Source organism: Alosa alosa, chromosome 19, assembly GCF_017589495.1.
Source record: "Alosa alosa isolate M-15738 ecotype Scorff River chromosome 19, AALO_Geno_1.1, whole genome shotgun sequence".
In the NCBI taxonomy this organism is placed as follows: domain Eukaryota; kingdom Metazoa; phylum Chordata; class Actinopteri; order Clupeiformes; family Clupeidae; genus Alosa; species Alosa alosa.
In genome coordinates, this window is record NC_063207.1 from 7,147,286 (window position 1) to 7,164,785 (window position 17,500).

The 17,500-nt window shown below is 46.2% G+C and overlaps 1 protein-coding gene across 1 annotated transcript in view; it reads right to left on the reverse strand.

Moving 5' to 3' along the window:
• The window catches only part of ush2a (Usher syndrome 2A (autosomal recessive, mild)), a 303,512-nt gene that overhangs the window by 129,521 nt on the left and 156,491 nt on the right, over positions 1-17,500 (reverse strand). Inside the window, 4 exon segments of the mRNA XM_048228289.1 lie at positions 998-1,161; positions 1,861-1,983; positions 2,872-3,200; positions 10,522-11,150. Of these exon segments, the coding sequence (XP_048084246.1) occupies positions 998-1,161; positions 1,861-1,983; positions 2,872-3,200; positions 10,522-11,150 (1,245 nt within the window).

Sequence of the window (17,500 nt, forward strand, 5' to 3'; positions counted from 1 at the left end):
TGTTCAATATTTCTAGTTCAACTACTGTACTGTTTGTAATAGGGTTGCAATACCTCTAATATCTATTGGTACGAACACTACTTCTGCTGCCATCTTCTGCTTAGGGCTGCTATGGAGTATATTTCCAATGGTATGGAGCATTACTCCACACCTACCTAGTTACTTATGCATTTACAGTGATTTCCTATTTATTATTTACATTGTGTATAAACAGCAGGACAGTGTTTTATGCAAGTTAAAAAAAACATATTAACTGCCCCTGTGTAATAACCTCATAGCTGAAGAAATTTTGCAAAATCAATGTATAAGCCGCGGCTAATAGTTGGGAAATTACAGTAGCTGATGTTTTTGTCCAAAGTGACTTGCATATACCAATTGCAGGGGCCAGTTTCCCTGGAGCAATTTGGGGTTAAGCACCTTGCTCAAGGGCACAACTGTGGCAGCCAGGAATTGAACCCATGTCTTTCTGTGACTACTAGCATGCTAGCCAAGTTCCTTAGCCACTACACTAGCCTCAGCACTCCTGTGCCCATGCTGCCTGCCGCGGTGGCGATGGAATGCTACCAGGGTTCCCACTCTAACTCAGATGTAAAATTCCATGGCTTTTCCCTGACTTTCCATGATGAAAAACCTGAATTTCCATGACCTACTATAGAATGAATCATACAATATATCGACCAAAGATTTCAAAGTAGCCGCATAGTATTCAAGAATCTTTGACTTTTTTTTAAAGTGGGAGATTAATAAATGGGTATTGAATAAGCAAGGTTGGGCTAATCACCACTCAAGCAAGCAGTACAACTCATTACCAGATATATTTGCATTAATGTATCTTGGCAAGTAAATTTTAAACTTCTACAACAAAATTCCCTGATATTCCATGACTTTGCCCCGCAAATGGTAAAATTCCATGACTTTCCATGTCTGTAATAGACTTTATCATATTTCCATGATATTCCAGAAATTCCATGACCCGTGGGAACCCTTCGCTACTCACTGGGCGTGGTCCAGTTGACCAGGATGGAGGTGTGGGACACGGTCAGAGAGGAAATGGAACTGGGCCTGCGGGGCACGCCGGCCAGCGTGGACGCCGTGGCGATCTCCCCCGACGAGTAGCCCACGTCGTTGTGGACCAGCAGCTTGTACTGGTACTGAGTGAACCTACAGGGGAAGGGCCACAGAGAGAGAGAGCGACATGAACCGGATGTTCTGCAGGCCAGCTGCAGGACAGCATGTGCCACCGGGAGTTACGTCATACACGGGTCAACAAATACTGTCATTTCATTTTAGAAATTGTTTCAATCTAACTCAAAAGTTAATTGTTTCTCAAAGCATCATTACAATTATAAAACCAATATTTTTTGATAAAATTACTCTATTCTGGCAATATTCTTCTAGTAATGTCTAGTTCTTCTATGTAATGTCTAGTTTAAATATAATTCTGGTGAAGAGCGTGGAGTTTTGAATGCACAGTATTTCACATAGAGGCCATTGTAAGCCAAGTCTACATGTCTGAGGTGCTCACAGACAATAACGCTCAGAGAAACAACACATGTTCATTTTGACACACGCATGCGCGCGCACACATGCACACGCACACACACATACACACGCACACGCACACACACACACACGCAAACATGCACACACGAGGACCAGTGAGGCAGGCAGGGCCTGGGCAGGCAGAGCGTAGAGAAAAGCTCTCACTGAGTGCCAGTGAAAGATTAGCCCAAAACAATTTAATTCTTCGGATATTTGCTTAATGTATCTTTGAACAGTATTAAAAGATGGCATCAGTGCACAAAACAGTTTTGTACACATGGGCAAAGTTTGCATTAAAGCTAATTTCGGTAATCTCACCTGCTAAGGCCTTTATCTTGGTGAAACAATTTGGCTCCTGCGTAAACATTGTACCACAGATTCAAATCTTCAGGGGGATGCGAGGCCAGCGGCTCCTGCGCTTTCCGTCTCAGCAGCTCGAATCTGAGGGCAGTGAGAACAGACGGATAATCAGACCCGTTTCACTCCTCCAATCCTCCTGCCACCTCTCTCTCTCTCTCTGTCTCTCTATCCCCCTCTCTCTCTCTATCCCTCTCTCTCTCTCTCTCCCTCGCTATCCTTGTTTTTGCAGGGTTTGTGTTTTTCTCTTTTCCCTCTCTCAACAATAATGCTAATTTTTGCCTGTAATCAGTCGGGCTCGGCTTAATGTGTGCTTTATAAGCCCAGTTAAACAAACACGGGGTTGTGGCGCTCCGCGGTGGTGGTGGAGGAGGAGGAGGAGGAGGAGGAGGAGGAGGAGGAGGAGGGGAAAGTGTTCATGAATTTTAATCATCCACCGCCAACACCAAGCCTTTATTTAGGCCTTAATCAGCCTCAGAACAGACAAAAGTATATGCTGGCTCTGCACTGATCTACACACAGTCAATAAGAAGGTGTTTATGGTCAGGGGGATTTGCTGAGCGTCTGCCTTCCCTGAAAGCAGATACTTGTTTATCGGCGCGTCACGTGGGGCTGTGTAATTATTTGTGATTACGCACAGTGCAGACAGTGTCAGACTTTTAACTACGCTTCTGTTGGCCTCGTAAAAAGACGAGTTGAGTAAAAAACAGTCTCATTTGGCAGGGGGAAATGGTTATGCATGAGAGCCAGGGTTATTAACATTATAGGATTAACACAACTACATGATCTCTTCTAACAATGTTGCATGATCCTTCTGTGTTTGCATCCGTGTCTTTTCATAATGAGAATATCTGAATATTCATTATTTCACACATGTGAATCATGAGTCATTAAAATATTCTAAATTAATATGTAACATAAAGCACCTATCCTCATCCTCTCAAACCAGAAGCTCAGTGTTCCCATGGTTACCTTATGTTTGGCCCATTTGGCCTACTGGGGGGTTGCCAGGAGACGGCCAGGAACGACTCGCTGACCGCCACTACGGACAGGGGTCCCAGACCCTGTGGGATTGTGGGTAATGTAGTCACTGGGGTGGGCAGGCTCTCGGTGCAGCCGCCGACGTAGCCGCCCCCGGAGGAGCAGGCCAAGATGGTGACGCTGTAGGCGGTGTACGGCACCAGGTTGGTCACGGTGTAGTTTAGGGTGGAGGTGTTGGTGTGGGAGATCCGTGGGTCAGGCATGCGGATCTCATAGTGCTCAATCTCCCCGTTGGCAATCACAGGAGGGCTCCATGTGACCTATGGGACACACACACACACACACACACACACACACACACACACACAAAAACAGGGTTTTGTTACAAAGTGTCCTTATAAGCACACACACACACTCCCACACGCCTACACACACACACACACACACACACAAAACAACACACACACCATAACACGGTCAAAGGAGACTCAGCTGGGCTGTCTGATGCAGTGACACACCAGGCATGCATCTCCATAATTTCCTCTCTTCTTTGGCCTCAGTATGCAGACACATACACACACACACACACACACTATGGGTACGGTGACCGGGCGTCCTGCAGGGTGAGCCCAGGGGCTTTATTAGCGCTAAGCTGAGAGTGGTTGCTCCGCGCCGAGCCGAGGGGAGCCGACGGGAGGACAAGCCCAGCTCCCCCTGCACCCCACTGGTCACTGGGCCCCCAGCGCAGGACATGAGGAGGAGGGGGGGGGGGGCGCCGGTACGGTAGCATTAGAGGCTTTTAGATCAATGAGCTCCTGGAAACGATGCCCGCCTCCGGTCTCCGCCGCCACGGCAACGGGCGAGCGGTCGAGGAGGCGGAGACACCCTGACTTTGACCTGGAAGAGAATATTCCCTTCATTACATTTAAAAGAAGAGGGTGGCAGCAGCGTGGCGTGGTGGACATTCATCGCCATGGCAAAAAAAACGATGAAATCCTAATGGAATTGCACGCCAAACAAAGTATGTTGCTGTGTAGCTGTTTTTTTTTCTCTCCTCCTCCTTAAGTGGGGGGAAGTCTCTGGTCAGCGTTTTAGGGAGCGCATCAGATGGATGAGGGCTAAGTCCCATGGCTGGATGCACCGTGTAAGGTGACTGACTGCCAACCAGCCTGAGTGAAGTGTGAATATGTATGACTGTGCTGCGGATGATGTGCTTGTTGTGGACGTATGTGGTGTATGTGGAAATCAAGTCTCCTCTCTCTGATGGCTCTTAACCTTGGCCACTTTCTAACACTTCTGTTCACACACTCGCTCACTAAATGCACTCTTGATGTATGCATGGCAACTCAAAAACACACATTTACTGTACATGCATACACACACATGAGCCTGCACGCATACACATCCACACACTGCACGCATACACATCCACACTCACTGACACTCACACACACGTATATGCATGCACATGGGTGTGCACACAAACTCAATCACAAACACACGTACACACTTATACACACAACTATGTGAACACACACACGCACAAACACTTATGCACACACAACTTAAGTGTGCATAAGACTTCACCAACACATTGAGATACAAAGATGCATGCAAACACACACACACATGTACATTCACGCATACACACGTACACACACACACACACACACTCACACAAACTCACTCACACACACACACACACACACACACACACACACAGACACACACACACACACACACACACACACACACACACACACACACACACACACACACACCACACACACCCCGTGATGTCCACACCCAATGGCCTAGCTTTGCGTTGCACAGCTCATTTGAGAGAGTGCCCATGCTCACGCATGTCATTAAGAAAATGCATATACTGATGTAACCCGCCACTGGTGAGAAGTACATGGGGGCATCTAAAGAGATTTGAGCTACGCAGGACTGGTCAAGTTAAATGTCGTGGCTGACGTCTTCCTTAAAGTTCACATCAAAGCCGCAATGCAATTAACGGGAAAGGCCTTTAAAATTATAACGGGGGCTCCAAGCGCCTTTAGACTGTTGGGCCTCTCTCTGTTGACAAAGAAAAAATAATATTTCTAAAAACTTTACAAAAATAAAATGATTCCGCTGTTTAATCCATAAACACTGGAACAAACAAGCAGAAACCCCCCAGAAAAGCGTGATCATCTCCTGGGAGGAATACAAAAACCCCTTTACAGCCCCAGATGGGCTTCAAAGCAAACACTCAAACACTAAAATGCTTCTCAGGGAAAATTCTTGCGACAACCAATTTTTTTCCCTACTGGAATAAAACAGAAACTCCTAATAATAAAACTAGGGGAACAAGCAACTCAAAGTGTGTGTGTGTGTGTGTGTGTGTGCATAAAGCAGGGGGAAACCAGAGGGGGAGAGTAGATGTAAGGCGCTCGATGGAAGGAAACACACACACACACACACACACACACACACACACAGCCTAGCCCATTCAAATGATCAGTACTATTTGAGTGTCTTTAACACGTGTACGGATTCTCCCCCAGTCACGCATGTTAATGCGGCACTTAACAAATTAATGAAATAATAACAGTTTGGGTAGAGGAGGGCACAGAGAACACAACAGAAACCTGAGGGGGAAGCAGATGAATTATTCAGGCTCAGTTTATGTAAATGTTGGCTTGTGTTTGAAGTGGTAAGCATGTCTCCGCCGTCTCCCTGGCACTGAGACCCCCTTTCAGACAAGATGTGTGTGTGTGTGTGTGTGTGTGTGTGTGTGTGTGTGTGTGTGTGTGTGTGTGTGTGTGTGTGTGTGTGTATGTGTGTGTGTGCATGCGTGTGTACGTGTGCATATTGGTTTGTGTTTATTCACATGGGTCTCTAAGCTGCAAAGCTTGTTTAGTTACATTAATTTCCCACAAAATCTTGTGTTTAGGCCGGAACGTATAGCAGCAGTTATAAGACGTCCTCACCGGGGCCTTGGAGGATTGTGTCTTAGAGACGGCAGCTCTTTTCTTAGAGACAGCAGTTCATCTATCTTACTAATTCATACAGTTGCTACCTGATCAACAGATTTTTTACATCACAAAATATTAGTGCTAACATTGCTGCACACAGTGTACAATATTTCCCATAATGCACGCGGGAACGGGAGCCTGTTATGTCCAAAAAGGCTTATGATTTTTAGAACTGGGTCGGACAGAGGTCCGATCGCCTTCACATCTGAAACTAACCGTACCAGGGTTCTTTTGGAAGCGCACTGAGACCACCTCTTCAGGTGGGTCTCGGTTTGCTTGTTTGGTGCCAACCTGGGTTTGATTGCTTGTATTCACACCTGCCCAAAAGGTCCGCACCAAGGTCTTGGTTTGTTTTAAGCGAACTAAACAAGGCAGGTGTGAATACCCCGTTAGAGACAACAGCTCTGTTTTTCTTACTGACAGAGTCTCTACTAGAGGAAGATGGAGGCCTCGGAGCATCGTGTCTTAGAGACAGCGGCCCTGTTTTTCTTACTGACCGAGTCTCTACTAGAGGAAGATGGAGGACTCGCAGGTGCACTCACAGAAAGACTGAGCTGTCCTTACATTTCAACCCAAATTTTGCTGCTCTTATTTCTTCATTGTATGTGCCTTCTTATTTACTTTTTATATTGTTTACTTGAATGTTATGTTTGTCTGTGGACCTAATTGGTAAAATATGTCTTGTCTCCACCGTGGGATGGTGGGAAACGTAATTTCGATCTCTTTGTATGTCTTGACATGTGAAGAAATTGACAATAAAGCAGACTTTGACTTTGATCCATATCAGCCTGACTTTCTACTGCTGTGTTGTTTCTACTGCTGTGCTGTTTCTACTGCTGTGTTGGCTCTACTGCTGTGTTGACTCTACTGCTGTGTTGGCTCTACTGCTGTGCTGACTCTACTGCTGTGTTGATTCTACTGCTGTGTTGACTTTACTGCTTGAGTTGAGGCTGTGTTGTTTCTGTTGCTGTGTTGATTCTACTGCTGTGTTGTTTCTTGTGTTGTTTCTACTGCTGTGTTGATTCTACTGCTGTGCTGATTTGCTATGTTGTTTCTACTGCTGTGTTGTTTTGCTGTGTTGTTTCTACTGCTGTGCTGATTTGCTGTGTTGTTTCTACTGTTGTGTTGTTTTGCTGTGTTGTTTCTACTGCTGTGTTGTTTTGTTTTGTTGTTTCTACTGCTGTGTTGTTTTGCTGTGTTGTTTCTACTGCTGTGTTGTTTTGTTGTGTTGATTCTACTGCTGTGTTGTTCTGCTGTGTTGTTTTACTGTGTTGATTCTACTGCTGTGTTTTCTTGTGTTGTTTCTGTTGCTGTGCTGTTTCTACTGCTGTGTTGATTCTGTTGCTGTGTTGTTTATATTGCTGTGTTGCTGGTGAAGAGCTGTGAGGTTGAAATGTTGGGTATGAGTTAAAGTTTCTGGAAGTTTCTGTCTCTGACAGTGCGCAGATCCTTCTTTCGATTTTTACCTTCACGTTGAGTTTTGATCTTCTGTGGCACCTGTTAAAGTTGGTGAATGCGTGTATCCTGCACTCAGCTTTGTGTTGTCTGGGAGGCCTCTGATTTGCCAAGAGGTCTAACTTTAGAACACCTCAACTCAAAACTCAGAACTCATTTGGGCCGGATTTGGTCCCGCTTTTGGTCTGATCAAATCCTGATCTGACAAGGAAGCAACTCAAGGCTGATGTTTTTTTTTTAAATATTATTATTGATTATGGGTTCTCCAAAAATGAAAAGAAAAGACCAGGAATGCTAAAAGAAGCACGAAGACACGCATTCAACTTTTCCTTGTGTTGGTGTGGAACTAAACAAACAACAAAGCAAACAAACAAAAACAAAACCCCACATAAGTATGTCATGTATAGTATATACAAATTGTACATTTAGAGGCAGAATATTTAAGCCTCCAGTGTTCAGTTTCAGCTGAGGAGCAGAGGGCAGTTCAACGGAGGCTCCCTGAGCTTTAAGAGGAAAGTGAAGCCAAGGTCACACGCACACACACACACACACACACACACACACACACACACACACACACTCGTAGGAGCTGGCCGACTGTATTGACAGTCTTAATTGGGTGCGGGGCGGTGGGCAGGAGGGTAGGGATCGACCCAGAAGCAATCAGTTGCCGGCGGCGACAGAGAGGGGACGTCACAGAGACGATGGCGGGCACTACATTTTCATAACGGGCCGAGGAGCTCTTAATGTGGACGACGCACGCACACACACACACACACACACACACACACACACACACACACACACACACACACACAGACTCATCACTTAGGCAACTTCATTCGTCTCTCTGCGTTAAGAGTTAGCCTTTGTGTGCAGAACACGGAGAAACAGCAGTGTGCGTTTCCACGAGCGACAGGGGGGAGGGGGCGACTGTCAGGGTCACCTCGACCCCGCTCTGAAGGGGACCTTGATTAGCAGGAGCAGGCGGGGAGGAGTACCCATGCGTTTATTACCCATGCATTTATGCACCACTGCCAAAATGTTGGGAAACAGAATCAACCAACTTTTACACAGCTGAGGGGCTTCCATAAGCCCTTCTGGCCCTTGCTTTGTACCGTACGTCCTCAGGGACAACATGCCCACCCACACACAGGAAGACATCCAGCACAACACTGCATGTACATAGTGGTACTAACACATGCCACTACCAGGACTCCCACTCTAAGCCCTGAGCTACACCAGGCGCGTAACTGAAGCGTTCCGTTCGCGTTGTGTCTGCAGCAACAATTAGCTTCCATTATAATCAATGGAAGTAGCTACACCAGACGTGACAGTGGGGCGTGTATGTTCGAAAAAAACAGACCATTCATCTAAAATGGATTTTACGCGCCGCGAATGGAACACTTCAGTTACGCGCCTGGTGTAGCTCATACCTAACTCAAATGTAAAATTCCATGACTTTTCCCTGACTTTCCCTGACAAAACAAAACTGAATTTCTGTGACCTTATAAAAGTTATAATTAATAAAGAATATTTTCTTAAGGAATATAGAAAAAGTCAGTATTGTGTAGGTAAAGTAAAGTGTGGTGCAAGTGTATGTCGCAAGCACACTGAGTTGGGGCCAGTACAGACCCAGCACAGTTGTAACGGTATAAATTTGTACAGTATATGTGTGCACATCCTGTGTACTTTAGGCTGTACTTCCTGTGCCTGGACTACAGACAACAGACCGAGTACATAGACTACTAAAGACAACAGAAAGGATGGGGACAAAACAGTGGAGTGTGTGTTCATCATGAGTAGTGCGTTGTAATAACGGTAACGGTAACACAAAATGCCACCACACACACACACACACAGGACCACATTAGAGACATTCTCTCCAACATTCCCAGCAGTTGATGCTAAACAGGTAAACAAGTAAACAAGTAAACAACCTCTGAGAGCTAATCCAATCTGCAGCAGCCTGCTCCTGCAGGAGTCTCCAGCTGTACGGCTGAGAGGCGTGCGTGGCTGTCTGCTTACACATATGCTAAAGGCAGCGTTCGCAGCGGGACGGCAGGAAGTCACGCCACCACGCTATTATAGCTAAGGAACACCACGCCGCTAACATATGGTGACATGCGGGTAATATAATAAGACCACCTACAAGGTGATTTCCAGGTAACGTATGAAACCACTGAAAAGCACCCTGGGAGAAGTAGCTATTTCTTTACAGCATGGTGAGCTGGGCCAACGTACGCACGCGCTCTCTATCCTCCACAGGAGCGTGTGAGTGGCATTCTAGGATCCCATGCTAAACAGCAGGAGGAAAAAGACTAGTGTGCTACTGAGACTTGAGGGAAAGAGTGGAGCTACAACCTGGGATTGGGACTGAAGGGCAACTATGGTCTATACTAATCTTCACCATGATTTTGCACACAATATCAGGTTTACCGATTCATAAACAAACAAACAAACAAACAAACAAACAAACAATCAATCAATCAGAACAGAGGGGCGGGGCTCTTGAGAGGAAGTGCCATGTCATAGGGAGATATTTTAGCCACTACTTCCTTTCACTTTTGAGAACTGCTTAAATTGAGCGGTCACTTGAGAACAAGGGCTAGAGGGTTGAATTAAACTAAATGAGGTTGAATCAACCTAAAGCAAGTAGGCCGTCAAATAAGCCAAAGGATTGTGTAGATTAAGAGTCTGCATCAGCTTGAGTGAGAAGACTACCACTAATATGAGATGGGAAAGAGAGTCTTTTGCCATTGTGAAGGAAGGGAATGCAATATTCTGCCATTTCCGACATATTACCAGGGGTGGTCAAGGAAGTTTAATTTCTCCCATGTGCACCAGTTTTTTCACAACACACACAAACGGCCGGCCACACATCCCGTCACTCACCTGGTGAGTCTGGGCCCAGCACCATATTCTGCCTCTTACCAAGACTGGACAAGGATGTTTAATGTTTAGTATCTACGTTTATCTTCTACTGTCTCTATTGTACAGTGGAGTTTTTTTATATGTATGTTACTTTTTCTGCTGTAAGTGCATGTTGTGTGTGATCTGTCTGTATGCTACTGAACCTTGAATTTCCCCTTGGGGATTAATAAAGTATCTATCTATCTATCTATCTATCTATCTATCTATCTATCTATCTAATCAGCCCACTCACCTGCACTGCGTCGGGGCCGAGCAGGGTCACCTGTGGAGGCTGCAATCCGGCTGGTCTGGAGGGCCTGGTGGTCACCCCGGTCCAGCCGCTGCTGTTGCTGCCCCCGCCCCGCGTGTGGGCCACCACCCGGTACTCGTAGCTGGTCCAAGGGCTGAGCGCTGCCGAGCTGTCCAGGAAGCTGAGGGGCTCATGGGGCTCGGTCTCCGCCACGGTGGACACCTGCCGCGTGCCCCGCACCCTCCGCTCCAGCGTGTACCCCTCCAGCTCCCCGTTGGGGCGCCCCGGGGGGCCCCAGGACAGCAGCACGGACGTCGGGGTGTCGGAGAAGAGCTGGGGCGCGGGCACGTCCGCGGGGGGCCCCGGCGGGGTGCGGAAGGCGTGGGATAGGGGCGAGCGCGCGCACCCCACGTCCGTGCAGGCCTCCACTTGCAGGGTGTAGTTGGCGTAGGGCCGCAGGGGGGCGGCAGAGAAGACGGTGGTGTTGCCCGGCAGCGTGGCTACGAGCTCGGTGTTCTGGTAGACGTGGTAGTGCTTGATGGGGCCGTTGGGCTGGGAGGGAGGCGCCCAGGACACTGTGGCACTGTGGGGCAGGACACTGGACACGACAGGAGGGTCCACTGCTCCCGGTCCTGTGGGGAAGCAGAAGCACATATCACCTGGGTGTTATACTACGAGAGTTACTGGCCCCTAATTTTAATGATGGGATAAGTCAGTTATAAGATATTTAAGATCTTAAATTTCCCCTTGGGGATCAATCAAGTATCTATCTATCTATCTATCTATCTATCTATCTATCTATCTATCTATCTATCAATCTATCTATCTATCTATCTATCTATCTATCTATCTATCTATCTATCTATCTACATATTTTACATTTATTATATAAGTTGCTTTGACTCTTGTTTGACATTTGATGTGGCTTAGACCCAAAAAAAGATAAAAATGTCTGATTTATGGAAATGTGCGACTACTGAGAACAATTCAATTTCTTCAAGCAAAAGAGCACTACTATTATATACGTACATACGTGCATTGTAGCATGCAGGACCCTAATTTGAATGATGGGCATAGTTTAAAAGTCTGAATAGAGCTAATTTACTTACTCGGCAAAATCAATTTGCTAATTTAACATCATGGGTAAGACCTTAAGTGCAAACATGGATGAGTCTATTCAATGCTTCCACATGCCACATGATAGTAATAGTTCATTCTCATGAACGTTGCTTGTTCATAGACTTTGCATTTTGCCCACCATTTAAATAGACTATTGCATAATTTTAACTTTTTTATCTTTTAAAGACAATTACATATTTTACAGTTATTACAGTTGGTGTGCCTTGACATTCTAGTTCGACGTGTGATGCCCCAAAAGGAAACAAGCCTCTGGTTAGACTAATGTGAACGTGACTTCAACATCATGACGTTACTACTACAGACTAGACTATAGCACATATTTATATTGGACTCTTTTGCCTTTATTATGATAGGATAGTGAAGAGACTGGCAGAAAGCAGGTGGGAGAGAGATGCGGTAGGATCGGGAAATGACCCAGGTTAGACTTGACCCAGGTCAGAAACGACCCAGGTTAGACTTGACCCAGGTCAGACTCGACCCAGGTCAGAAACGACCCAGGTTAGACTTGACCCAGGTCAGACTCGACCCAGGTCCCAGTGGCCACTTGGACCTGAACGGTACGGACGCTGTAGCCATTTGCGCCAACGCGCATATTTGACACTTAAAAAAGCGTATATTTGATGCTTTTCTTTATATTTGAATAATTAAGAAAGCCCAAAGGAGGAGAGGTTGGGCTGGCGTCATCCTTTGATGATTGAGAGATAAGCCGCCCTCCTGTTTAAACACAGAACACAGTCTATGACAGTGCTTTGGAGGCTAAGTCATAGTTGACATTCCATACAACATCTGTGTTTTGTCTTAAATGTTTCTACATTTTCATTTTTACTTGTAGAAGTACCCACAGCTGTGTGTAAACCAACATGAACGCTGATCCAAAGTGTGTGTGTGTGTGTGTGTGTGTGTGTGTGTGTGTGTGTGTGTGCATGCATGCATGTGGGTGGGTGGAGCGGTGGTGGCATTGGTTGTTTTATCAGAGTAAGAGTGACAGCGGCGATATACGCATTCCAATGTCTCTGCCGGGGCAAGAGGCTGTGCTACGCGGAATTATCCTCAGCCAGGCGCCGCCGAGTCACAGCTGACATCACAAGGACAAACACTGATTTGGCCATCCTTATTTGGCGGATTAAAATGTAGAGTAGGCAATGTGCAAATCAGCTCATTTACCTCAGTAGATGGGGCGGGGGATCGCTCTGTGTGTGTGTGTGTGTGTGTTGAGGGTGGGGGGGTGACAGTCGCCCACCCGGCAGGCAAATATGAAATTATATTTATGGATTTATTCAATGGAGGTTATGTGTGGAGGGAAGAGGAACCAGGAGCAACAGTGGGCCTTGAAGAGATTGCGGTGAACTGGAAGAAATATTGTAATCACTTACTCATTTTCATAATTACACACACACACACACACACACACAAACTGTACATATAAAAGCTATACATATACATCAATGTAAACGCACACTTACAAACACATGATTGGACACACACCTGTACAACCCCCAACACACACACACACAAAGGGACACATCCTCATCAGTAGGTTAAGCCAGGGCCCAGGGAGCAGATGAGTTTTCTATGTGTGTCGCTCTCTTAATCTCACTCCTCTCTTCTCCTTCATCTCTCCATTCATCTTCTGTCCATTTACTCTGTATGTCCATCCTCAGCTACTTCTCTCTCTCTCTATTTCTCTCTCTCTCATTGAGCATCCCTCCATTTCTCTCATTCTCTCCATGTTTTTCTTCATTGATCTCTCTGAATGCAGTAGAGATTCCACTGCCTTCCCTCTCTCTTCTCAACACTTATTTATTTTATTTCTCTCTCCATCTCCTTTATTTCATCTTCCATGTCCCTCTCTCTTTCTCTCTCTCCACCACTCTTTGTTTGTCTCTCCATCTCCTTCATTTCATCTTCTGTGACCATCTCTCTCTCTCCCTCCCTGTCTCTTTCTCTCTCTCTACCACTCTCTCACTCTTTCTTTCCGTCTCTCCATCTCGGTCATTTCATCTTCTGTGTGCATCTCTCTCACCTCTCTCTGCATGTTTAACAGCAACATTCCTATCTCAGCGTGTCATAGGTCAAAGGTCACATTTAGAAGATTCACACATGCATGGGGGCGTTCACATAACACATGCACAGCTTATTAACAAGATGACCTCATGGAGGAAATGTACACATATGGACACAAAATGCACACTACCTTAACAACATGTCAGCAAAAAAAAGATTTCCATTTGGTTAGTGCTCTTGAACGCCACACCAAACAGGGCAACCAATTCTATATGAGAATGTCACACCGACCAAGGTAACCCATTTTGTACGAGAGCGTGACACCACCAACCCAGAGCCATATAAGTATCTTTATATGGCTCTGCACCAACCCATTCTATGTGTAATTTCTACAAAATCACTGCAACAAATGTCAGAATCAAATCGATTGATCGTCTGCAAAGCTGAGGTGATCTTGTGTCAGACAGTTGCTGGAAACAGGATGAGTGATGTAATCTGTCGCAACAAATAATGTTTAGTGCAAGACGTCACCTAGCTGTACACGTTGCTCACTTCTCAATGCTAATTTACAAGAGACCCTTTTATTTATTTATTTATTTTAAATTGCCCATCTGATGTCCATCAGAGAAATAATTCCGTTGGAATCAATTCAGCAATCGGCCGACTGTGCTTTAAGTGCGTATCATGTTCCCTAAAAATGAGAAGAGAGCACGTTTGTACGCTTCAGTTCGATCATTAGGGCATGAACTGGGAAGCCTACACATACAAAAACACACTGTTACATCACTTCAGAGATGGAGGCAGTGTCAACTCATTCACTTGTGTTGCTTGCTGTGTTAACTCTCAGTCAGAGTGTAACAGCTGAGCATGAGACTCGATGCAAAATGTTCTACATCAGTCAAGTCAAGTCAAGATATTTATTCAAGTTAATTAATGAATACATTTTTGCCAGGTTTGTCTTATTTTCACATGCACAACAGGAGAATTGGGGGAGCGTTGTCTGGTTTTGCATTCAGAGCTTTGGGGGGAAATAAGTCTGGTGTCCTGGGCATTATGGCCCAATAAAAAACATGAAAGGAGTCATCATCCCTAACAGCCTCTGTTTCCCCAGACCTCAAACTAAATTAAAGGCTCTCACACACCATGTGGAAAATATAACGCGGGCATAACAACATAATATCAGCATAATAACGCACACTTCCCCCTAACAGGTAGGCGGGGTTAAGCCGTTGCTCACCGACACCCCCCCCCCACCGCTTACACCCCCCCCACACTCCCCCCTTCCCTTCTCCCTTAACTCCCAATCACCTCCATAAAATCTGGAAGGATGGGAGAAATATGGAAATGGGCTCAAGTTGTTCTTTGGGGGTCTGTGGCGTAGAGTAGAGTAGCGTAGCGTGGTGCAGCGCTCCGTGCCGTGCCGTGCGCCTCTGCTGCCGCCTCTCTTCCCTTCCTTCGGCCGTGTCCTCCCGTGTCTTCCGGCCTGCCTGGGTCGGCCTGATTGATATTTCTGCCCGGCTGAGAGCTCATTTGAAGGTAATGTTCTCCCCCTCCATTTGCATCCCACTGTACGGCGGTAATGGTGTGCCGGCAAGGCAAGGGCATCCAGATCAAGGTGACTGGCTCAGTTCCGCTGCGCTCCTCTCTCTCTCTGCTCGGCCCTACTCTCCACACACACACACACACACACTCACACTCTCACACACACACACATGGTTGCGGCTGCTGCTGCTAACTGCCCCAGATGGCCCAGATTTCTACAGCCTCCAATGGGGCACCCAAACACCTCGACCCCATCTAACACACACACACACACACACACACACACACACATATATATATATATATATAGTACATAAACATACACACACAAACACACATGGAGATACACACACATCCATGTACATACAGTTCATACTCACATACGCAGACACACAGATACACAAACACACACAGATGCACACACCCATACATACACGCACATATGCACAAACACACTGCAAGAATGATGTCATATCAAAAAGTGAAAAAAAATGTAGCATATTACCATATGGCCCTTACACATATATTTGACTTAAAACTAAAAATGCTGCACTACAAAAAAAGAGTGGTCTGGTAAAATCTAATATATGTTAAAGAATAGCATTTCACTAATACTTTGATAAGAATATAGATGTATACTTATTGCTTTGAAGCAATGCTGAAAATAAGCAAGCTGCAGGGCAATACTGGAGAATGCATCAAGCAGAACATCTGACATGCAATCATCCTTCATCTCCAAATGGATGCAATCTGTCGCAACAGTCATCGATATGAAACTAACAAATAAAACACACATAAAAGCACCAACCTCTGGCATGACACCCTCACAGGTGTTGGCCATACATTACATCACGTGACTCAAATACCAGCAGGAAAAATATGGAGCAAAAGGCTGCAAATGGAAATGTGTGCGTTTTTCTGTGTGTGTGTGTGTGTGTTTGTTCCTGTGTCCGTGTGTATACGGATATAAATGTGTGTGTGTGTGTGTGTGTGTGTGTGTGTGTGTGTGTGTGTGCGTGCGCGCATGTGTGTGTGTAGGGGGCAGCCTGCTGGTTCTGAATGGTGTAACAGTAGCGCTAGGGTGCCCCTGCCGTGCTGCTTTACGAGGCCGTCCCGGTGTGGTCCATTCATCTACTGCCCGTTATTATTGGGGGTAATTTTTTACTGCGCGCGCGACAGGACCCTGCCGATTCGGCCGCCTCTACCTCCTGATAAATAAACAATGCACAGATCTGACCTTTGGGTTAACAGGTTTTTATGCCGGCTCCACTCAGCACTTGAGCTGATTCAATTACCACAAAGGTTCAGCAGCCTGCATGAATACAGAAAGCACCGCATCCGCATAGCCCGGCGTTGCCGTGGAGCTCACCGTGGCGACCGGCGAGGTAGTGGGGATGAGGGTGGAGGTAGCCGAGGCGATGGTGTTGGGGAAATCTAACGGCCACTCTCTGGAGGAATTCCTTAATTGTAAATAATTTTACCACAGGAGACAATCAAGTCACCTTGACAGTGAACCTCACACATCTCCCTCTAAACCCGCACACACACACACACACACACACACACACACACACACAAACACAGAGCTGCTGCCACCACCTATCCCCCATCTTAACCAACCTCACTAACCCCACCCTATTGTACTTCACTCCCCCCCACACACATACATGCACGCACACACACACACACACACAACTTTACCCCCCTGCCCTCTCATCTACTCTCTCCCTCCTTCTCCTCTCTCTCTCTCTCTCTCTCTCTCCCACCTCCTCCCTCTCTCTCCTCCTCTCTCCTTCTCCTCCCTCTCTCTCTCCTCCCTCTCTCTCTCTCTCTCTCTCTCTCGACTCTCCCTTTCTCCCACTGGCCCATGTGGTGGCGAACTGTTATTTAAGCTTTACTGGTCTGTGTTAAATTCCGCAATTTGAAGGGCTGTTAAGTTTTTCAATTGAAATTTCATTTAAGATGCAGGTGCTTTTTTATTTTATTGACGCTTTACTGCTCCCGAGGAGCGGCCAGGGAACACGGCGCAATAACAGCCGTCCAGGGCTCCATCAGGCGCCCGGCAACAGCTGTAATCTCAGGGCATTTGGGATACTTAGAGGGGCCTTTTCCCGGCCGCCATAAATCGTGTGCGGCAGAAGGAAAAACAAGAGTGTGGCCTGCCCAAGCCTTAAATCACATTTATAAGGATTTGGTTAGCATAGTAATAACAAAATCAAGTGACAAAAGGGGGACAAGGGGGCGAGGGGAATAATGAGTTATTTTTAGAGGTAGAGGATCACTGACAGCACGCCGG